General features: G+C 37.9%; 1 protein-coding gene across 4 annotated transcripts in view; it reads right to left on the bottom strand.

Moving 5' to 3' along the window:
• Nucleotides 1-3,492: 3,492 nt before the first annotated feature.
• The window catches only part of TAFA3 (TAFA chemokine like family member 3), a 353,000-nt gene continuing 331,043 nt past the window's right edge, over nucleotides 3,493-25,449 (bottom strand). For all 4 annotated transcript variants that reach the window (XR_014470354.1, XR_014470355.1, XR_014470356.1 and 1 more), the window contains one exon: nucleotides 3,493-6,734. Coding sequence is in view for 1 of the 4 variants with exons in the window: in XM_083172779.1 (XP_083028905.1) it covers nucleotides 6,723-6,734 (12 nt within the window). In the remaining 3 variants the exon portion in view is untranslated. The remainder of the gene's footprint in view (nucleotides 6,735-25,449) is intronic.

Genomic DNA, 25,449 nt, shown 5'->3' with positions numbered 1-25,449 from the left:
CCAACTCAAAGTAGGTAGCAAACTGTGATTTATTTTTTTCTGGACACATTTTATGTTTGTATTCAACATGTGATTCAAAATGTCTACCTCAATTGTAGATAGATATATGTAGACGCTTGCTTTAAGATTAAAAAGAATGCATTTCCACACAGTAATTTTTCTTTAATTGAAATGCTGTTGGTATTATTGTGTTATATAGAAGAGAGAGGATCCTGTGGTCTCATTTACTGCTTCAGCACCAAAAAGAGATTAGATTGAAGGTCAGCTGGAGTTCTGCAAACATTTTGTGTCTCTATCGTTTCCTGCTACCAATTCAATTTGTGCTTGGAACAAGTAATGTGTCTTTAACATCTTCCCCGTCTTGATGCTTTCTATATCTCTCCTATGTGTTTATGGCCTTTCCAACAATAAAAGTGTTAATGCAGCCATCATAAAAAAAATCAACAATATTTCCTTTAACAGTATATAAAGCATAAATATGAAAGCTATTAGCACTCAGGATAAACAAAGTGCTGTGGAGAAATAAAATCAAATAAAACCAATTTGGTAGTTGCTAGTAATTACTATAATATTAATTTGTGCTATAAATGTTCCAATAGACATATTTATAGACAAAACTGACAACATAGATTTATTTTATATAAACGCATAATTAAGAGATGTCTTGCAGAGACATGCATGGAGTTACTATAGGTTGTGGTAGCAGTAGTAACTTAATACTGTAGAGTACTTTATATAACCTCCTAGGGTAAGATGCAATTTCATATGTCTGTATACCAAATATTTACCACCAAAATTCTAATTTTTCGATTGTCAATCCTGGCTTTCCATAGGGAAAAAGGGGCATGTCCTATTATATAAGGTCAATACATGCCACAGAGGTGCATATAGGGACATATGAAATCCTGGACACTGGAAAAGGAAATTGTCATTTAGATTAACAAGGAAATCCAGCTACATGGCATACTTTTGCATCTTGACTATCATGTTTCATTACAATATTTTTTACATGTGCTTAGGTATATCGGGGTAATAGCCTGTGAAATGCATGAATTCCAGCAATTATGCCTATATTTTTAAAGTGGCAATCATTTACAAGGCAAAACCAGTTTTGTTTTGCCTTGTACAGTAAATAATTGTAACTTTAAAAATATGGGCATACTTGCTAGAAATGTAACATAGTTTGCAGCTTGCAAGTTATTACATAAGCACCAGAGAGCTGACAATTATAGTGGGGAATAAAATGTACAGTACTAAGTGTGTATGTGCTGTATGCATTTAGAAAAAAAAATTGTAATTTGCACCCCTGCCATTTCAGCAAAGTTTCCATCTACCTACTGTAACTCTATGGGAATTTTCCAGTTGTCGACATCATTGATCGTTTGTAATGGCTTCATCCAGGGCCCTGATAAACTGGCGCAGAGATTAACACCCCCTAATTTTGACATATTCTCCTAAAACAGCCCCAGGACAATTGTTGGTCGAGATAATGTAACATAATGGGCCAAGGTATGTAAATCCTTAGCTGATGATGTGCTGTGTGCTATGAAATATACTTAATAGAGAATTTAAAAAACAACACACTTCTAAAGTAGGCAACTAAACCTTTACAGAACAGCAGCTGCAGCAGAAGAAAAATATATCTGTAGAGAAATCTGACAGGTCAATAAATCGCCCTTCCTCTGTACCCTCGACAAGTGGCTTATGAACTTGTATATGAAGGAAAAAAATTGTCCCCCCAGGTTCCTTTTTAATAGAGAGGTTGTAATTCATAACCAGTCACCCACAGTGGAATGCAGTCAGCGACAGTAAATAAGAGATACAGGCACAGAGATTCCGATTGGGTAAATGGGTTTATGTTAAGACTACTAAACCTTGTCTCTGAAACAAAAAAACTATAATAAGTGCCATTATCACTAGAGATATCTGAAAATCCTGTACTACTCTAAATTCTCATTATCATGGAGCGACTGCAGAGCAACGGAGATCCACTGTTTTAAACAATTTATTTAAATTCAGAAAATCCATTTGAACTGAGCAGCAGCATTGACACTTAATAAACAGTGAAAGTGAACTTTTTGTCAGAGATTTGATTTTAATACTTTGAGTCTTGTATTTACATAGAGTAGCATCATAAACAGGTTGTACATATCCTTTTACAAAATACATTTAAATAACAAAGTTATCATGATACACAGTAGCATGTCTGTAATCTGCAGGGAAATCCTTTGCTATCTTGGGAATCCAATATAATGGGCTGTTGAGTTGCATGTCCGCCATCTTTGCAATATCATGACTCCATCATAATACTACGGAGTGATTCAGTTGGAATAGATTTGTTTCAAAATCAACAATTTATTGCCAACTTGTACTATTAGTATTGTAGTTGTGGTTCTTTCTTTGTTTTTTGTTATGGACCAAGAAATCTACAACAGTTTAGTGATTCAAAATGGCTTCCTCTTGGCCAGACCCCATATTGTACAATAGCAGTGAGAAATTGTTGCCGTCATTGTTAAATATTTGCCTTCATACTTGTAAATTTGCTAAGACAGTTTTCATGTTCCGTTGTAGGGTCAACACTAATTTTCTGTATGGTACATTATATCATCAATGGATTGTAACTATTTGTAAATGAGATTGTTTAATAATAAAAGAACAAATCCAAAATATTTTTCTAGAGCTGTTAGAAAATGAAAAGATATTTAATTAATTCTTAGAATACATCTTTTGATAAAAATCATCCATTACTTTAAAAAATGAACTTACCACAAGCATATCCTTTATAATGAATATAGAATTGTACTCTAACCAATACTTGCTGTTTACTTTATGTAAGTTAGAAAACATAAGTCTAAATCCTAAACAACATAAACAGAAACTTTAATAAATAGACCATATCATCTGTTTATTTTTCAGTGTTTCCATAAACTGTTAATAAAAGTTTGATAATATTTATTTCGATAGCACAAAATACAATATTTTATACTCTATTGATAAGCTGATGACAGTTTCCAATGCATACATTAAAGTGTCTAGAAGTGAGCAAATTTTTTGAGTTTTGGAAGTTTCATCCATCTTAAATAAGCCATGATTTCCAATTATATACTGAATCAGTATTATTTGCTATTAAAACAGTCAACATAGCTGTATTGCTGAATTTCCCTAAGCACTCCCACACCACATTGGTAAAATAAAGTCTAGAGATGCAAAATTTCACAAAAATTCCAAATTTGCTAATTAAGTGCAAATGTAGGGCAGAAATTTGTTAAAAATGTTGTCAATTTTGCTCCATATTAGTTATCATGCAGTGTGATGGACACATGAGGTGTCATACTCTTGGACACACTCAGAATGACTCATGTTTTAAGTAAAGTAAAAAAAAAAAGAAGCAAGTGCCTGGAACAATCCCTGTTGGTATGCAAGGAGAGTTAATCCATTTTTTTTCTGTGCATGGTAAATACTGGCTGCTATTGCATATACATGTTAGACAACTTTACACTGATATGTGCATTTCAGTTTGCCCCACCAGCAATGGTTTTGCTTGCCTTTTTGATTTACTTAAAAATATGAATCAGGTGCACGGTCACAAACTAATCAGATGTTTGTGGCATTGAACAATCAGATATTGATATTGTCCAGATAAAAAATGAGTTTGAATGCTTTGAAGCCTTTACCATCATTTTTCCTGCAGCTTTAATTTGTCAAAATGAGTTTCAGTTGGAAGTATGTACAACACACTTCCAAGGGCACCAATAAATAGTATGTAAAAGTTACAATGTATCATATATGTTACACTATAGTAAATATCAGAATCATGTTATTAATTGTCAAGAAAAGAAAATTGAGAGAATGAGAAGATAAATAACTTGAGTCAATGTCTCAAAGCTATATGTGAATAAAATATGTTGAAAATTTGCTAATCTCAACTTAAAAATTAAGGATATACTTTCCATTATTTTCATTATTGTCTACAGCTGGAAAAAATCTTTATTTGTACTATAAAGAAATTCATTTTTTGAAGGTATTAGGATACAGTATGTACCTTTTTTGTACCTTAGTCAAGTAAACATATTTTTAAATTTATGCATATAATAAAATTGATGCCTTTTATTCCTTCTATAGTCATTACAGGAAACCTTAAATTTGCAACTTCTGTATGGATAACAAAGATTATTTATTTAAATGGAGGTTTGGCCTATGTTTTGGACCACAATAAAGAAATGATTAGTATACCATTTTGAGCTTGGACACCCTGCTGAGCAAGTTCAATAAGGCTAAAATGATCTATGTGTGTGACCTGCAAGGTGTGGCACTGCTCATTCTGTATTGATGGACAATTACAGAATAGCATTTACTGCCTATATGTTTTGTATGAGCTGATAATAATAGAATTGTTCTAGTGTTCTGGTACTTACGATCAGTCCATAGACTAAAGAATACATACTGTATACAGTAAAAGCCATAACACTTTACTCCAATCAAAGGCTAGCTCATGGTAACTTTGGCAATTAAGACATACTAATTTAGATGTAGTGTGATGATCATCGAATAATCTATTCAACCCACCCAATTTATGTCAGCTAAAAAAGAGGCATGGACATATTTATTTAATTAATTTTTTGAACTGATTTTTATCACACTGCATAAAGTTTTGTAACATTAATGTGCTAAAAAGTGAGTTGGTGTCTGCCCATTGTATTATCATGTGTGCGTAATGTGAAGAGAAGGGGCCTGTTGTAAAATAAACATTGCAATTAATGTCATTTAAATATAAAGAAACAATTTGATGACCCTAAAATCCCCCTTTTAAAATAATGTATTTGCTACTCAGTTAGGACCTAGCACCAATTATCCTACCTACAGTACATTTTACACAACCTTGGCCAGCAGCAATTACAGCAAGAATAGACTCATTTGTACAAATTTTGTTCTTCACAAAAATTGATTTTCTTGAGCAGTCGACAAGAAGATTCACATTCTTGCTACAAGACAATTACCTTAAATATTTTTCAAGAGCTAAATATGACATGAAACTTTGCAGACTGCTTTAACCATATATTCTATTTTGAACCTGTCATCTAGAACCTTAGTATAAATGGTAAACAACAAAGTTTCTCTTTGAAATGTTAAACACTATTAGTTATTATACTCATGTTAGATTTTACAGTACTTTGCCCTGTGGTGCATTCTGCAAACCATAACCTGGTAAATGAAAATGGACTACATAATGGGACTTGTTTGTTCTCTTATTGGGCCATCTTAGTAAACTACAGCAACAATTGTTGCTTCATTTATCACAGCAATCTGTGATGCTTATATTTACCAAGCGATTGTCATGGATCACTGGATGCACTGCAAGGCAATGCACCATGGAAGGATGTAGAATATCCCATAAGTACATACCATAAAAAGGGCTTTTCAAGCAAATTGATACATGGATTCACTTAGTATACCAAATAATAATCACCAAAATTACATTACTACAAAGGCAAATTTGTAAAGAACAAGACAATGGCGTATTTGCAAAATAAAAATAAGAATCTAAAAATATATAGTTGATTTAATATAACAAAATCTAGTTCACAACAATGTTTTATTTTTCTCTAAATATAATAATGTTTTTTTTTTACCTGGGAATTTTTTATATTCTGAGAGGAATCCAACTGTTGACATTTTTGAAACATTATTTTTAATGTCTAAGGCTTTCTCTTTATTTGAAAATATTAATAAGAGGGATTGGAAATACTTCAATTTCATAAACTGGACTTAATAATATGACAGAATATAGTAGTTCAAGCAACAAAGGAAGAAATGTGTTTGTTTTTGTAACATGGAACATGGATCCTCAAAAGTAGTTGATGTACTATAATGCACATTATAGTTATAAACAGAATGTGACAATGGTAATACTGTATATGAATAACCGTGCAATGTTCTAAGACTGTATGGTGAGAGCCTTTGAGCCATCTACATTTTAAGAAAAACCTTAGATGAAATGAGAATATTGCTATTGGCAAAACATTTGGGACATAGTACGCTATCTTCCAGAAATATAGAAATTACGTATCATGAAAATACGCACAGCCTGAAATCTACACAGTATAAGAAGAGTAACTGCGGCATGCTTTAGTCGAAGCCTAGTCAAATGTGGGCTTTCTTGCAGCCTTGAAGAGTGACTCCATTTTTCATCTTTACAATAAATGGACTGCTATTGGCTATGTAAGCATTTTTCAGTTATATTTTGACGGGATTGTAAAAAATAGTATTTCCAAGTCATATGTATCGATATAGGAGGAATCATTTTTTTATCTTCTTAGAAATAATAACAAAGAAAAAAATAATAGTTTCAAATGCCAGAATTACAAGGTTAAAATGGTAGTTCTTGCACCGCATTCAACAGTTTTTTGTGTGTATCTCAGTTTGGTATGCATATCTTATATCTGATACGTCCAGCTTGTTTACAAATGTCTTTTTGTATTCCATTATTCAATAAATTGATGTATGGTTTCTTGCAGATTCCTCCCCTTTTAAGGGACTAAGTTGTCACTTTTATTTTTTAAAAGAATTAAGGTACTCCTCTTGAATGTCAGTATCAGACTATATCCAGTGGTATCCGCATGTTGGAAGGAAGATACACTGCAATAGAGTTGTATGCCAGTGTGTAGATTTGGCCTGTCACAGCATTTGTACTGTTTGAACAGTTCCTGTATGTTCTCCAGACACTATCGTGTAACCTGCAAAAAAAGAAAACAAAAGATTGGACTATTATGCCTAATCTCTTAACATTTCTAACATTAGCAGGCAATAGACTTTAATTTAACATTAAAAAAGGATCGAGCACAGAAATAATTTTACACTGAAATATTAACGTAATTTTATCGTTATTTGAAATATTGATGTATTTTTACCATTATGAAATTGCATGCGTGTTATAGAGGTGCTTTGAAAGTTGTCTAGGTGCACTTAGTGACACTCTGTTTGCCTTGGAGCTAGGAACAGACAATTCTGCCCTTTGCTCTACTGCCTTTAACATTAATCGACAGAAGTTGTAGAACAGATCTCCTGTTGCTTAGACTGGAAGTGTGGTGGTCAACTGTGAAATTACTGCTGCTCCACCATGTCGGTGGCCAGCACTTAGTATAGATAAAATATGAGGCCAAAAATGACTAGTATTACTAGAGTTGCCTGGAGACCATTATATTTTGTTAAGTTTTTTTTTGGCTTCAGAAAACTTCCCTCCAGTGTTTTTAGAACCCTATTTCTACAAATATTGATAAAAATAACTAAGATCATGTAAAATGGATACTAGTATGTAGCATTGCAGCATGAACTACAGCTACCACCTTCTCCATACACTCTTGTGTTAACTGGCACTTGAAATCCTGAAAAGGGGACTACTGTATATTGCCTGACCAATTGAGTGGGTGATATACCGTACTGTACAGTATCTGTAGGTCATCAACGGGTGTATACTCTTAATATATCGTTAAATGTTATTCACAGCCATATCATGCCTTGCAGCACAGCCAATGCATATACCATATATACTCGAGTATAAGCCTACTTTTTCAGAACATTTTTTATGCTGAAAAAGCCCCCGTCGGCTTACACTCGAGTGAGGGTCCCACTTGAGTCAATACGTTTTCCCATTTTTTTGTTGTAAAATTAGGTGCCTCGGTTTATATTCGGGTCGACTTATACTCGAGTATATACGGTATATCTTGCACTTATTTGGCATTTCTGGTTGTGTACTGATCACCTGTACATTGGTTGCATGGACTGACATCATGCTAGGTGGGAAAATTCAAATGCTTGCCCTGATGTGTTGTCTGCACAGATGTATCAAGCTGCCAACTGTATGCTTACCAAGTCTGCCATTATGTTGGTATATCCCCCAGTATATGTCTGCATAATATGTTCCCATCCTTACTATAAATGCAACCTTAATCACTCTAAAACATTATTTAGAGAACTGAGATCTGAAACAACAGGTGACAGGACCTGAGCAGGACTTGGTTGGAATTGGAATCCATTTTTTTTGTGTGTTTGTAAAGTTTTCAGTAAATATGTACCACTCCTCTCTATGGCCAGGGATGAGTGGCTTGAAAAGTGACAAAATGAAATGTGATAAAGTACCTAACTGTCATTTCACAGGCTGTTTTTAAAAAAATGCAGTTAGGAGCTGATTGGTTGGTAGTTTATCACTCTCCATTGTATTACTTTATATTAAAGCTTACTACATATCCCCCTAATTACTACATTCAGAGGTATTTATTGATTTTGTCAATAAGTCATAAGGAGTTGTTTGGAAAACATGGGGTGAAAAACCTCTGCTGTTCAATTATTGTGAAACATGGTTAATGTGTATGTGATATTTTTGTGTATCTGAGATGTGATGTTCATTTTACCTACACACAATAAGTATTTAAATATACCTTAAGTTAATACCCGCATAAAATTGTATATAATACCACAAGGCCATCTTTGGTCTTTACAGATCTTCAAGAAAATGTCCATTTTATGTACGATTTATATAAGATTGTTTCTTGTCTTTCACTCGTATGTGGGGAGCTGGATTTATTTTTCATTATATAACAGTTCTTAGGGCAGATGTATTAAGCCTTAACAAGAGATAAATGCAAGGTGATAGAGAGAGATAAACATCCAGCCAATCAGCTCCTAACTGCCATGTTACAGGTTGTGTCTGAAAAATCAGTAAGGAGCTGATTGGCTGGATGTTTATCTCTCTCTATCACCCTTGCATTTATCTCTTCTTAAGGCTTAATACATCTTCCCCATTGTGCTGATAGAATATGATGTACCTTTAAATCTTTTCAAATGTTTCTGAACATCAGGAGCAGAGAACTGTAACTAAATCCATTGCTGTATGAAGCTAATTAAGTGCATTTAGGCCACTTCTATAATGCATAACTCAATACTCAGACAGGTTTGAAATATAATGTGTAATGAGAACTAATCACTTCCATTTACATATAAAATTAAACGTGTCCTATTCTCTTATTCCCCTCTAATTTGGATTTTACAAGATAAAACCTAAAGCAGGATGCATTCTCCATTACTGAGGCCTTCTCTGTCTACTCACTAAATGTTTTTGGTTCAAGTATATTTGTAATGGGACCTTCGTTCAGTACTTTGAAGAAAGAATGGTGCCTCTAGAGGAGAAGACTAATTGCTTTTTCTGTGACTTATTTTTCATATAATGTAACAATCAATATTCAATGGAATTACACATACAGTATAAATGGCAACCACGTCAAACAGTTTATTCATAGTTAGCACACCTGTAATCGATGATCACCATGTATATGATTGATTAATTGTTATTATAACCCTATTGTTAAAGCCTCTGAGTTTGCCGGCCGCGTGGGATGCCGGTCAAACTCAGAGGTTTTTTAAAGGAACAATAATTTACAAAGCATGGTTTTGTCTTGTAAAGGATTTCCCATTTAAAAAAACTCAAAATTTGCTGGCATCCCGCATGGCCACCAAACTCGGAGGCTGTTACATTTGGCCAATAGTCCCAAATTTATTTTGAATAAAATATGACAATACATGCTCTAGAACAGTGTTTTTCAACCACCGTGCCATGGCACACTAGTGTGCCTTGAGCTGTTCTCAAGTATGCCCAAACCAATTTACAGCCACCACCAGTTCAACTGTCATTTACTGGTCTCTTCTTTTTGTGTAAATGGCCAATGTATTTTATTTTGTTACCAGTGTGTTTGTTTTTAATATGGGGGCCAATAGGTTTGTTTTTTTCCTGTGGGGGCCAATGCGTTTTGCCCTGTGCAGATCTCATGGTGTGCCTTGGCAATTTTAAAATCATATTTAGTGTGCCGCAAGGTAAAAAGGTTGAAAATCACTGCTCTAGAACGTAGCATGTAGAACTGTACACAAATAATAAATACGAACTGGAGCTTTTCTCTATCCCAGCTTTGCCCCTTTTGTACAGTATATACCTTAGCTTTTATAAATTCTATTTTAAATAATAAAATTATATTTTTAACCACATATTGAGCCTGATTCAGACCTGTTCCCTAGGCTGTGTATATATGCAGCCTAGTGAACAGGTAAACGCTGCCCGCCGTTCTTGCCAACATCAGCATATGCCCAAAGCAGTCATAGACATGCCTGCATTCGTGGGCGCACCCCTAGTGAGCGATTGCACCAGCGAGTGTGACACTCACCAAAGCTAATGCGCATATTCGTTAATGCGCAAACCCCGACCATCGGGGATGCAGATGAATTCGGACCTGAGCGATTAGTTGTGATAAAAATCAGAGAAAAACACAGGATAAGTAATTCCATTTAGGACCTTATTCTGGTCCGTTTGGGTCCGATGTTTTTACATTGCACATGCACATTTCTGTGTATGTGCCTCTGCCTGGTGCATGCGTCCCCGGCGACCAAACTGGTTGCTGGGTGTATGCACCCATGCTTGCAAACAGAGGGCGGGGGTGGCGGGCTGGCTGATTAGCATATGGAATGCCCAACGTTTCAACCTTACAGATGCATGCACCTTTACATCTTATGATGGTCGCCGACCATTGAAAGATGTAGGAGGGTCCCAGTTGCATAAGAATGGATGTTTATATAAAACATCCATTTGCAGCCAGTGTGAACGTTACTTGCGAATGGTGGGCAGGCCTACTGCCATTTGCAAGGTGGGATCTGGGATGCAAATTCAGATCTGAGCAAATAAACCAGAATACCCCTTTAGTCCATAAAGTACATAAGAAGGTATTTTCTCACGAATAATTTAATATCTAGTCAGAAAACCACAAGGAAATTTCACTTTACAATACAAAAGTATATGAATACAAAAGTATATGAATGCATCATCAATGTTTTGATCCATGCAAAGCATCGAAACCCCTGACAGTATATCAAGGTAAAGTGTCAACATCACTGAAAAATCACTAACATCACTTTGCAGATGGACCTGATATCACTGTTTGGATAGCCCCAGAATGATAAACATATAGCAATAAACCAATCAAAATTAATCATTTTCAGTCATGCCTAAAACTATAGTTTGCAGAGGACCAATGTCAGCCTGTGCATGTGATCACCTGCCCACCATATGAACAAGTGATTCACCCAATCAACATGATGCTAAGTTGATCAGTCCATGGTATTATATCTAAAGCTGAAACTGTTACCCTCAGTCTGTGTTATAGTATCAGCCATGTACAACATTATATAGATGATAGGTTAATTAAATCTCTGTTACATTAAGATTTTGCCAGTAATACGAAGTGTTTGGGTCATACAGTATAACATTAAAAATAAGAATTTAAGAAAAGTGCATTCCACAGCTCAATACAAATAGATGTCTGCACCTTATGTTGATGATTTTACAAATTAATGATCTATAAACATTACCATAGAACCAGGAATTAATAACGTGTTTGAATTCTTTAAAATCACATACAAAAAACTGTATTGCAGCAATGGTAATGGTAATAAGGATTGTGATTTTACAGATTAACTGTATTATTTCATTATTAATCATTTCCTTTTGTTGGCATCATTCCTCTTTAAGGTGGATTTCTGCAGTGTTCTATTTTATTTATTCCTACCAAAACATTTCTATATTTTGATTTATGCATAAGATTAATGATGCAGATCTTTTAATGGAGTGGTTTACCATCTGGTCAGATGCCTTAGCTAGTCAGATCACAGAGAGAATGAATGTAAAATTAAAATCAACAATGATGCTGTGAGCTTAAAAATCCTTTCATTTTATCTGAGTGAGCAATTTTTAACATTTGAAATCAGGTAACACCTATCCTGCCAGAAGGACCAGAATCAAATTAATATTTATCTGCCTTTGCAATGCACCTATTTTATTGTAGTGACAACAAACAAAGAGACTGGATTTGTTACTCTGCATTTGCTTATTTTTCTTGAAAAGATGGAAGAACTTTGTTTCACCTTTCATGTGATTATTATAAAGCAAATGCAAATTTATTACAGTGAAAAATTATTTTCTTTCAGCTATTTCAATTACTGACAATAAGAAAATGTGCCTTCCTGGAGCAATATCTGGCTATGCGGCTGATGCCTGGGGTAAATCCTACACTTCGCACTATATGTTAATTAAAGATGCGTGGGCTAGGATTTCCCAGATCCGAGCCCGCAAGAACAGCATGAATCCGAGCCCGGATCTGCGCGGCGCTCAGAGCTTCCCGTCTGATCCAGGCGCGCGGGCAAAACGTCATTGCAGGTGCCGGATTCTCACGATATCCGGACCTCTATATAAATTGCGAGCATCCGGCGCCATTTGTCACTCGTGAGTTGAACTTCTTAGAGTAGGAAAGGGATAGTCAGACTCTGTGTGCTGAGCTTTGTAAGGTTAGATTAGGAGCTGTCTTTCTTTTGATGCTGGGGCGACTGCCAGTGCCTAGTGCCACTGTCTGCTCTGCTGGTGCTGGCCAGTGGCTGCGAGCCCAGCCAATACTACGTGGCCACTTCATTGTATATGTGCTAACCACTTGTATACCAGTCTGATTGTGCATCTGCTGTATATTATTATTAATACTTCCCTGCTGGGGCATTTTTGCCTTATATAACGTACACTATATATATATATATATATATATATATATATATATATATATATATATATATATATATACGCTGCTGGTGCATCTACTGTACTGCCATATAAATATTAATAATACCAGTGTACTGGTGCATCTACTGCCATATATATAATAATAATATTATTAAGCATCTACTGTACTGTTGTATATACCAGTCTACTGGTGCATCTACTGCCGTATATATATATATATATATATATATATATATATATATATATATATGAATATGGTGGGGCGGCATGGTCCAAATAATGCGGTGCCCCCCGTGTCAAGATGACCTGAGAGGAGCTCAGGGTATATGGAGCTGGGTTACGGCGGCACTCGTCACAACAAACAAATAAAGGCCAGGAGACTGGAGGTATTCCCAACGTTTCGAGGCGGTGTGCCTCTTTATCAAGGTGCAGAAAGACCAAATATACTGTTGGAGATGATCCACTGAGGAGAGGATTGGTGAATACATGAGATCTGAAATATTAATTGTGACAGGCTCAAATAACAGTGGTGGGATACCACTGGAAATGGTACTGCTCTAAGTGTTGGGGTGCCGTTACGTCCTATATTGGTGGTGGGAGCCACTATTGAATCATTAAACTACTACACTAGTAGGCGCCCATCTCACCATTTTTTCCAGATTTGTTAAGAAGGTTTCCGGGAACAGAAACCAGTAGGAGAGAAGCTGCCGCCCTGAAAGAGATGGAGTGTGTTTGAACTGTAAACACAGGATGGTGTTTGGGGACTTTTTGGAGACTAATATTAGGGTCATCAGCGCTAGTACCACCCATTCTTTATATATATATATATATATTTATATATATATATATATTCTATAGAGATAGACAAAACGGGCGCTTCATAGTGCAGATATCTTTTAAAAAGTTTGTATTTATTTTGAACACGTAGATAGATAAAATAACGTTACCAAAAGTGGCGGCTCCAAATGCCGCACTGTAAAAGCATGTAGGGGCGTGGCTCAGCGTTGATCAGACCAGCGAGAGTCCGGAGGAGTGTAACCTCTCCCTGTACCAGACGCCGGGACGTCTGTGTATTCATGCTTTTACAGTGTGGCATTTGGAGCCGCCACCTTTGGTAACGTTATTTTATCTATCTACGTGTTCAAAATAAATACAAACTTTTTAAAAGATATCTGCACTATGATGCGCCCATTTTGTCTATCTCTATAGAATTTGCTTACCTGCTGGATTCAGGTGCCCTGAAGGGTTTAAACGGAGCAGCCGGGTTTCTATCACCTGAGTGCAACTACCCTACCGTGGAAGAAGCGGCTTGGTGTTCCTGGGACTGATAGTTCCACAGAAGTACTTTTCTATACATTTCCCTCAATTAAGACTTTACGCACAATCTATTTCCATTTGTTATATATATATATATATATATATATATATATATATATATATATATATATATGAAAAGAAAGAGTGGTACTTGTTTCCTAGCACGGCCACAATCTTTGGGATCGTGTACCTTTAAGTTAAGGTACACGATGCCCGCGATGGACCCGATTTCCTTTGAAATCAGGTCCATTTAGCCGGCAAAGGAAAAATCGCGGGCATTGCGTCGGTCGGGACCATTAACATTGGCCCCGACGCGACCGACGCGATGCCCCCGATTTTGCCATAGGCTTCAATGTTAAAATATTTTTTAACATTGAAATCGGGAGCATCGCATCGGTCTTGTGCCATTATAATGGATGGATTTGGGGCGCGGTTCCCCTTGGGTTGGTGTAACCGAGTTGCTTTCGGGGCGGCACACCCTAACATTTATTTAGCACTATTTATTTTCACTAATATTATACTTCCTAGCACTACACTTTTTAACCTCTAGCTCCTGCTTCTTTCTTATTAACACACATTTATAACTTAGTTTTTCACTTGTGTGCTGCCCTGGGGTGATTGGCTTATGCTGGCCTTTTTTGGGGTTCCGCGCCCCAGATTCCTAGTATTAGGGACCCACCAGAAATGAGGTTACCGTGAAGCTGGTTGGTGGGCAAATATTTCTTGGCCAATGAATATACCAAGAACCTCTATTATTGATTGATTTTGATTAATAATATGGAGTGTGCATCTGCACCACATGTCTTTCTTCGCCATTATAATGGCACAAGATGAGATGGACTTGATTAAGTCCATCTCACATAGTAAAAAATGTGAAAAATGTGAAATGGGTCAATATGACCATTTCACATTATATATGGCCCCGTCGTCACCCAACGATAGACGCCAACCCGAAGCGTGGCAAGCGCAGCAAGCCCGCGAGGGGCGGCGGTGCGCGTCCTCCAACCTTTTCATTCCCCTACTATGCACGTCGGCGTGGAGTCGAGAATATATAGTGTGGCGAGCGCAGCGAGCCACCGAACCCGAAGCGTGGCGAGCGCAGCGAGCCCCGCTAGGGGACGCGTATACCTGTGAAGTTATACGTGTCCCCTCGCGGGGCACGCTACGCTCGCCACGCTTCGGGCTCGGTGGCTCGCTGCGCTCGCCACACTTTATATTCTCAACTCCTTGCCGACGTGGATAGTAGGGGAATGAAAAGGTCGGAGGACGCGCACCACCGCCCCTGCGCTCGCCACGCTTCGGGTTGGAGTCTATCGTGGGGTGGGGTTTACGTTGTAAAATTTGGGGGTCTAGGGAATATTTTACATTGAATCCAATGTAAAATCGGGTCCCAGGGACCCTATTCACATTTGATTCAATTAAAAAATCGGGTCGGTCGCGTCGGTCGCATCGCATGCGACCAAATCGCATGCGATCAACGCGATTTTTCCGACACGACCACCCCGATGGAAATCGGTGTGGCCGTGCTAGGAAACAAGTACCGAAAGAGTTTCAGAGGGCACTAAGTTGTACAGAATAAACAGATAACTGTATTTAAGGGTATTTAATACATAAAATATGATTTAAAAAAGCCCTGTGGGCATAGCAATAAGTATACCCAGTTTTTTAGGATCCAGTACACCACTTTTTGGGATCCAGCAGCACACACCCTGACTACAGAGGCTCTATATGATTTGTGACAGTGAATAAGATCATAGAACACAGACTTATCTGAACAAATTTACTTGTCCGGTGAGGAACCCCATTGATGGATCTTCTCCCAAACTTTGTTGGGATATATTTCCATTGGACCATTCTATACCATTTATTATTCACACATTTTAACCAATGTGTAAATCTATCAATCAAACTGATTTATTGCTGCCCCTGATGAAGTCATGATATTGACAAAACGTGCTGGGATTTCTTCATTCATTCAATGATTACTGTCAACATCTTGAAAAACTTCCTTACTGGTTAATTACTGTTTTTATTTGAAAATTGTATACTGATTGCTATGCCCACAGGGATGTTTTTATAATTTTTTATGTATTAAATACCCTTAAATACAGTTATTCTGTACAACTTTGCGCCCACTGAAATTCTTTCCTTTCTCATTTCTAAAATGTTGGATTCCGTCTAATAAGGGGATCATTCAGAGGTGCTGCTTCTGGTTGGAGCGCAGATTGGGGCCCTTTCTATTTTATATATATATATATATATATATAAATATATGTGGATTCAGTATTGAATCCCGGCGGTCGGGATCCCAGCGTTCAGAATCCCGACGCTGGAATCCCGACAGCCGAAATGCCGACAAGGGGGGGACATGGATCGCCCCCACTTGCGGGCTCGCTGCGCTCGCCACGCAGCGGGCCCGGTGCCTCGCTACGCTCAGCACACTAATTTATTCTCCCTCCAGGGGTGTCGTGGACACCCCAGGAGGGAGAAAGTGTCGGCATTTCGGCGGTCGGGATTCCGGCGTCGGGATTCTGAACGCCGGGATCCCGACCGCCGGGATTGTAACTGCATCCCATATATATATATATATATATATATATATATATATATATATATATAAATATATATAGACTAATCATGGTCAGGCACTCAGCAGAGTTGTATAAAAAGTTCATACCGCACGATTTCAACATTTTTGGTTTAATAGTCAATGACCCATCATCTGGGATATATACATACTATATGTATATTTTCCTGATGACGGGTCACTGACTAATAAACCCGAAATGTTGAAATCATTTAATAACAAGTCTGCAGAGTGCCTGACTGTGGACAGTCTACTGCAACCTACTGTATATGGACTATTGTGTATATATATATATATATATATATATGTATATAGCAATCTTTGAGAGCCACTCAAGGGACTTGGTATTTGCAAAAAAAAACAGGACACAACGGTCTAACTGTGCAGTGGTGTTTTGAGCTTAATTTGCTCTCTCTCTCTCTCTCTCTCTCTCTCTCTCTCTCTCTCTCTCTCTCTCTATATATATATATATATATATATATATATATATATAATATATACACTTAACATCGGCACTCACCTTTCCTAGTTTTGGGGTGCCCTATGGCTTGTGACCACATTGTTTAAACAGACATTGGATGGGCTCTGCACACACTAAATTAACTGATAATAAATAGTGGAGATTTGGTTCATGAATTGATCAATGCATTTAAGCCTGCAGGTAGCTGCTCACCTATAAAAGCAAAGTCTGCTGTGAGCTTCAGACCTGTTAGCATGCCTGGTATCAAACATTGATGTGATAGCTATGTGTATTGCAGCCATTTTCAGCGATAGTGGTAGGACCTGCAGAACAGTGGGGTCCCTTGACGGGGGCTGCAGGCTTAAATGCATTGATCAATTCATGAACCAAATCTCCACTATTTATTATCAGTTAATTTAGTGTGTGCAGAGCCCATCCAATGTCTATATATATATATATATATATATATATATATATATATATATATATATATATATATATAAAACATCATCCCACACATCAAAACAAAAATGGACATATGCCTTCGAGTGAGCTTTGTTCATTAATTCCATAATAAATACTTTTTCTATCAAATAATTTATACAAAACCTATACAACCATTTTATCACCATAAGAACATATTCTATGAATTTCATTAGGCTGTACATAATACATAAATGTGCTTCAATGTATAGTAATTATTGGACACTCAGATAATTTGCTGTAGAAAAGGAAAAATACATACTGTATTTGTATGTCATAAGTGTTCACGCAGTTACATAGTACTGTAAGTTATAAATAGAGAAAGGCCCATCGTGTTTGACCTTTGATATATCCTAGTGTGCTAATTCAAATGGACACAAAACAAAACCCCCAGTGTGACAGATACCTATTTAGACTCATGGGGGGAAGAGAGCCAAGAAATTTCCGGGATCAATCAATAATATTAACCTCTACTAATTATAGCTACAGATACAATATCTTGTTATAAAGGTATCCAATCAATTTTTAACATCTGTTAGTGATTTTATATTCAACACCTCCCATGATAAGGACTTCCACAGCTTAATCATTCCTAAAGTTCTGCACTATGTGTTCATATGCACCGTATGATCCTTTGTCCAATAAGTTAAGCAAAATCTAATGAACTGGATACATTTATACATATTAATTAGATAACTCCTAAGATGCCTTTTTTGTGAAGCAAACTACACAAGTCTATATAATGCCTGTTGATAAATGAAATATCTAAATTCCCTTTATTATTGAGGATACCTACCTATAAATCCTTTTGAGTTCTTTACACTAATCTCCATATTCAAAGGTACTGTCTAAATAATGGGCCTAATTCTGGTTCACATGCAGCGCTGCAAAGTTTGCAGCACTGCGTGTGATTTAAATGTCGCTTGTCCAGCCACCCGCCCCCTTCACACATCTAATTCATCAGCATGGCTGCAAATGGGTGAATTGCATAAACATCCATTTGCCACCTAGGGGGTGATGACCACATCATTTAATGGTCGTCGACCTGGGTTTGAGTCAATCAATGATATTACAATCCTCACCCACAGGAATAAAATATCTTTCATGCCCCCCCCCCCCCCCCAATTCCCCTGCTGGAATAAAATAACCCCCCCCCCCCGCCACCCCAGCCCCAATACCAGACTAAAAAAAAAACAGCAATCAGTGCACTATTTGGTAGCTTGGTTTGTTTTTGGCAGAGCAGCAGAATGTAGTGCAAGGCAAGGAGGGCCAGGCCAAGGCACAGTCTCGCTGGGCAGTATCGCTGTCAGGCAGGAGCACAGGTACCATTAGTACTGAGTTCTAGCAGTGGTGATCCTTTTGGGCATGTACTACTACGTGTGGGATACTATCATCAGTTCACCAAATGGGCGCTCGGCACTGGCAGTCCTACTCCAGTTATTAGGAGGTAAGTGGTAAGTGGGGAGGTGTGGCTGAAGTGGCGGGTGGTGTGGGGCTTTGCAGCGTGACTTCACTTAAATCACACTGTGCACAGCTGGGCAGCATCTGAGACAAATGCTGCTAGTACTCATTGCAGAGAAATGTGCATTTGCAACCTAAGCCAGCAAATCCCAAGATTGGAGGCTCCAGTCCCAGGATTCATATCCACATAAGTGGTAAATCTATCTAAACAGCAAATAGGCAGGGAGGTAAATATGTACTAAAGAGAAATAACTAACTGCAAGCACTACATTATAAATCCAAGACAGCTGCCCAGAGTGTACTTCCTTAAACTGATACTTCAGGTCCAGGAGACCTGACAGGTTATTAATATACAATATTTGTACCCAATCTACTGTCAGTTTAAAGGTCAGTAGGCTTATTCCAAGTCCTCCACCATTCATCAATCATATATATTTTGCATACAGTATACTGTATCTATCTCTTAAAGCCACACACAAAACATCCCTGCTATCTATCTATTTATTTATCTATCTATCTATCTATCTATCTATCTATCTATCTATCTATCTATCTATCTATCTATCTATCTATTTATCTATCTATCTGCTGTAACAAACCCTGCTGGTAACTTATAATCATATTCCTAACATCCCTCCATATTGATTATCTTATATTTGTAATTATTAGTCTGTATTTGGGCAGGAAAGGATTGTGTACTAGTGGGGGGTGGGGGGGTTGGACTTTGCTTATTCACACCTCGAAACAAGCCTTCTGCTCGAGGTGGGGCTATCAATTAAGTCCCAGACACAGGTCTGAGACATTTCTATTTAACCTGAATCTGGATGGCTGGTTGCCTTGTGAGGCTGTGTTGTGTGCAGCTGCAGTGGTGCAAGTAGAATTTTTTTCTTGGTGGTACTTATAGCCTCCACCAAAAATGGGCATGGTCATGTGTCATCAGGGGGCGTGGTCACACAAAGCTAGAGGAGTGACTAAATGACAATAGAGGCGTGGACACAGGAGACAGGGAATGAGAAACAGGGAATGAGAGAAACAGGGAATGACTGGGGGTGGGTTGGCTGCGGATGCATTATATTTAGACTTATAATGAAAATAGAAATGACAGTGGATCAGGGGTAAGTGGTACTGCGTACCTGCAACATATTTCTTACAGGTACTCCGTACCACGCCGTACCCCCTTACTTGCAACACTGTGCAGCTGTGAAGTGTGGTAGCGTAAAGTGTGAGGAAAGTTTAATAACATTATCAGAGATATACTGGTGATAAACAGGAGCCTCTCTTATTATCAGCATGACAGAGCTGTCGGTGCCCTTGACCAGATATATTTACTCACCTACTCAATGACTGCAAGAAGTGCAATTTCTGTATACAATACAAATGGCTTATTTTTTAATCTTTGCCCAGTTCCAGTTAAATAAATGTAAATAGCACATCAGAAATATGTTTTCATTGGTTAACATACAGCGCCTAGATCCTAATTTCACTCCTTATGGGCTATTTGTTAAAGGATTATATTTTGTACAGAACATAAAAATGAACAGAATGTTTTCATTTTACATTTAGTGGAATTAGCATAAAATTCCTTTCTTTTTATCATAGAGATTGGGAAGCCGTAACTTTCACACAATTTCTCATATCTTTAAAAAAGCATGGAGTTTTAATTCAGCAAAATCTAGTAAAATAATGTACTTTATAAATGTTGATCAACACAAATGCCATTTTATAATGCAGTTAAATGATTCAATATTTAAAATTCATAAATCAATATGCTCTTCAAGTTTATAGCTAAATCTTTACCCTACTTCTCAGAGATTGCGCTGAATATATAAATGAATATGCCAGCACTCAGAGGATTTATAAAATATGAGACACATTTAAAAGCATTTGAGGGTAGTAATTTTAATGGCATCAGTAACATAGTTTTCTAAACTTATGAGCAGAGACAAAAAAATCACAATAGCATAAGATGCTCACATGTCGTCTTTAGCGGAGTAAGTATAGAAATAGTTTCTCCATTAAAAAGTATTTATTGCAAGCTCTTACACAGTGCTTCATTTTTTTATGTTTTGGAACAGATGTGGAGCACCCATGTGATGAATTCCACTTATTGTTTACTTTCGAACATGAAGTTCAATGGTATATTCATACTATATGCGTCTTATTTCAGCTCGGTATACACTATGTGACTTTCCTAAATGTTATGCATGATAACAATATCGTTAATGATATAATCATGCATATCATTAAGTGTATACCCACTTTGGGGTATTCAATCTGTGATCACTTTTTGCCTGATTTTAGTCCTATTCAATCCAAGTGGCAATTTTTCGACTGTCGGAAAAAATTGTCTCTGACGGAAAACATTGATTGTTGATTTATTCATCGATCCATGTGTTTTAGTGTTTCGTTTTCGACTATTTTCCACCGATGCAGATTCAAAGTCAATCCTGCGTCGGCAGAAAAACTGTCTGCATTGAATAGGTACAGTATGTCATTGAATGTCATTGTCAACAGTAAATACCCCCCTATATGTTTAACGATGTGTGCTCCCAAACGGTTGTTAATGATTCCCCTATTTGTATGAACATGCAGTGAAATCTGACAATACTGCCAGCAACTGCATGTTCAGCGGGGTCACAGTGATGTCACTGAACAAATTTGCTAACAATAATAATCAGCTTTTTACCGCTAGAATGTGTGTCCCGTTGCGGCAGTGCCACATATCATATAGTGTATATCCAGCTTTAGAGTTGGACATTTGTACATACTTTTTGGACTGTGCATATGCACCAGTATTGCTTTATTACAATACACTTGCATTTTATTTTGCCTATATTTGTGGAACAGTGTCAGGCATGAGTGGGAAAATGTAGATTGAACTCAGTTATGCATAGTCATGTAATTGCACAACTATCAGACATAGGGGGTATTCAATCCTCACCGCTATTTCTGGTGGGGGAAATAGCGACGGGAGCCTATTCAATGCTGTCTTGCCCAACAGCATTGAAGAGGCAGATCGACAGAACAGGCCCATCTTTAAAAGCTGTGGGGCCCATTTTGTTGATAACGGCCATCACTGCCAAATCTCGACAATCCATGGCTTTTTACGTGGACATGCGCCCATTTCGACGATTACCAGATGGGACTTTGAATCCCGTCTGGCGATATTCGGTCGAGCAAAAGGAAAATGGGCCAGGGTCACGGACGGATTGAAAGTCATAACCCGGGATTGAATACCCCCCATAAAGTATAAACTGATTGGATTTACAAAGGCTAGTGCAACTACCGCCATGACTATAAGCAACACTATTGAACCATTTCTGACTAACTAATTGCATCCTGAACCATCCTGCTGTTAGTACTTCAATCACTAATGTTGCAGCTATATTATATGAAATTGCTGCTGACTATTGACATTACTTAATTGACATTTCCATTTACATTACTGCAGGTGAAAAGATTCCCATATGATTTTCAAATGGAAAAAATAAATAGATGTCTCTTTTTAATTAATTTGTGTTTGTATAATATGTATTTCAATTTGTAGTTGATTGTATTTTCCATAAAAAATGCAACTCATATTTATGAATACATTTCAAGCCAACATTGTCTTTTGTATACAAAATATGTTATTATATTGTGTACAAATAGAGTAATACAGCTTTTTAATTTACTATTTATACTGTGAAGCTGTTATCTCTACAGTAACCATCCTCTAGCATACGTATACACTATACAAAACTTGAAACTACCCACTGAACAACTTTGTAAATGATTTGAAAGCAATTAGTCTCCCCAATTTTTCAATAGCCTATTTGACAGTAAAAATAGCTTGTTACCCTCCCATATTCAACACACATCCTAGTGAAATGAGCAGGATGGCAGGAGTGATGACACTATTCTCTGAAAAGGACAAGTAGCACCCCCTTTGTTCCCTACAGTGATAGGTTACATCTTCCCTCCTGGAACACTGCCGGAGGGGGGAAATTAAAAGTTAGTAAGTATGAGGTAGACATGAGGGACATTTTCAAAACTTGCTCAGTGAAATACCTCATTCCACATTTCACAGTGATATGTGAATATTTTTTCTGACAGAATCTGGTCTTCAGAACTAATAGAAATGACCATAGATCACAGGAGAATAAATTAAATATCATTTTACAGCCCTGTTTCTAAAAGTTAAATTCAACAGAATGAAAATTTACAAACTGTAATGTAAAATTGCATTCCACAGAATTGTGAGAAAAGGCCGGTCTCAAAGCTTGTATCGCCAGAAACTTGCACTTACAGTATATGCAATGGGCTATTATGGGTGACATCTATCTGCAATTATGCTTACTACAGTACTTATTGCAAGCATCAAAGTAGGATAATGTTCATGACAATAACGTGAGCAGTACATTTTTTGGTACTTGTGTAGTTTCACGGCGGCAGGCTACGCTACATTTTAAGCTATGTTGTCAGCGTAGCCCAATGGCGGCCTAGCGTAGTCAGTGTAGTGTCCCCGCAGCAGCCCTGCGTAGTCAGAGTAGTGTCCCCGTCAGGCAGCGTAGTCACTGTACTGTCCACGCAAGCTGTAGCTCTGTCACTGGCATCCATGGCAAGCCTATTGAGGGCCTCTCACACAGCGCCGGTAACCACCAGATCCCCTGCACTGGTGAACGCCAGCAGAGAGGCAATCACGTGGGTGCCGGCAAAGAGGAGCTACATCTGTCTGAGATGCACGAGCGGACAGGGTTAGGGGTTCTCCTGCACAAAGGGGGGGGGGGGGTTCGGTGCGCAAGTGCGTCTCATGCACAATAAAGAATGCATTTGCCAGTGCTCCATTGCCTCCTTTTCAAACCCCCACTATCTATGCCAGCCTGAAGTGTGGTGAGCGTAGCGAGCCCCGCAAGGGGGCGCACTATGCGTCCTCCTGACCGGTTCATACCCCCACTATCCACGACGTCTGCTCGCCATGCTTCGGGCTCGGTGGCTTGCTGTGCTCGCGACTCTATAAAATCAACTCCACGCCGACATGAATAGTGGGGGTGTGAGCAGGTCGGGAGGACACGTAGCGCGTCCCCTCGCAGGGCTCACTACGCTCTCCATGCTTCGTGGTTAGTGGGGGTGTTTCAGGAACACATTCATACCTGTCAAAGTCAAGCAGGTAAAATGGTCAATGGTTCCCACACAATGTAATAAGCGCTGACTGGTTACGCTAACTGCGTTTCACTGACTGACTACGCTAACTATGAAAGCTCCGGCTAGCCACGAACAGGCTGGAACACAATGCTGATACTGACAGGGACACCTGACTATGCTAACTATGTAAGCTCCGGTTAGGGAACGCTACGCTGATACTGACAGGGATGCTGACTACGCTAACTACGCTGGCCGTGGGAACACTACACTGATTCTGACAGGAACGCTACGCTGACTATGTAAATGCCGCCCGTTAAACTACACAAGTACCCATTTTTTTATGATTTTCAAAGCACGAGTCATGTAATAAACCATCTGACTGATAAATACCAGACATTGCAAAAAGTGGGAGTGGGGAACTGCACTAATTAGTCAGGGAGAGAAATAATTTTTGAAAAGATTGTATTTAAGGGGACTAACTGATCATAATTAAACACTTATATTATTTTCTAATTGACATCACCTAATAGCTTTGACCCTCTTGGATTCTATGCTCTATGTGTGATGCTCAGTGGTGCACCCCCGAGTTATAACAAGTATACAGTATCTGAAAAATGTGCACTCCAAGTCCCCTATTTAAGTTATTCTGTTGGAATTAGTATTTTTGTATATTTTTTTTTCTGCTTGTGCATAAATTTGGTTTGTATGTACAGTACTATACAAAATTTCATGAGAGAATAAAAATTCTGTAAATTACCACATTGCTGTGTGCTGTTGTTATTAATATTTCCTGCGAATATATATTCCAGACAGTACATATTGGTATAATTAACACCCCGCCTGTCTGTTTAACAAAACAAAATTTTGTATAGTACTGTACATACAAAACGAAGTTATGCACAAGCAGAAAAAAAAACAAAAAAATCCAAAAATACTAATTCCATGGGCTTCTACCGTTCCCTTCTGTGAGTGATCCAATCAGATCCCTCCCAGTAGCCCCCGTGGCACACACGGCACTCGGTGCATGTGCAGATAGGACTCACGTTTCTAAATCCGGAAGTGTTATCATTGCAATGGACACCTCTTACCGCAAGACCTGTCTTTTGCCAAATTCTGTATGCATACGGCAATAGCAAATACCAATATGCATGCAGAAAGTGGTGGAATACATTGCAAGCAAATTTCAATGCTTGCTGCATCCCACCCAATTTACGTTATTGCTTATAGATATAATTGCAGTGAATGTCTGGTATTTCTGAAAAACAGGGGGTGGGGGGGAGGAGAGAAAAAGAAACTCGGGTGGGGTGCACTCCAAATCCCCTATTTAAGTTATTCTGTTGGGATTCTATAGGGCAACACTGATCTGAAGATGATGTGTGCCCACCAAATCCAATCCCTGGAATGTATCATATGTGG

This window comes from Crinia signifera, chromosome 2 (genome assembly GCF_055691185.1).
Source record: "Crinia signifera chromosome 2, ASM5569118v1, whole genome shotgun sequence".
Lineage (NCBI taxonomy): Eukaryota > Metazoa > Chordata > Amphibia > Anura > Myobatrachidae > Crinia > Crinia signifera.
This window is presented reverse-complemented; position numbering and strand designations above follow the sequence as displayed.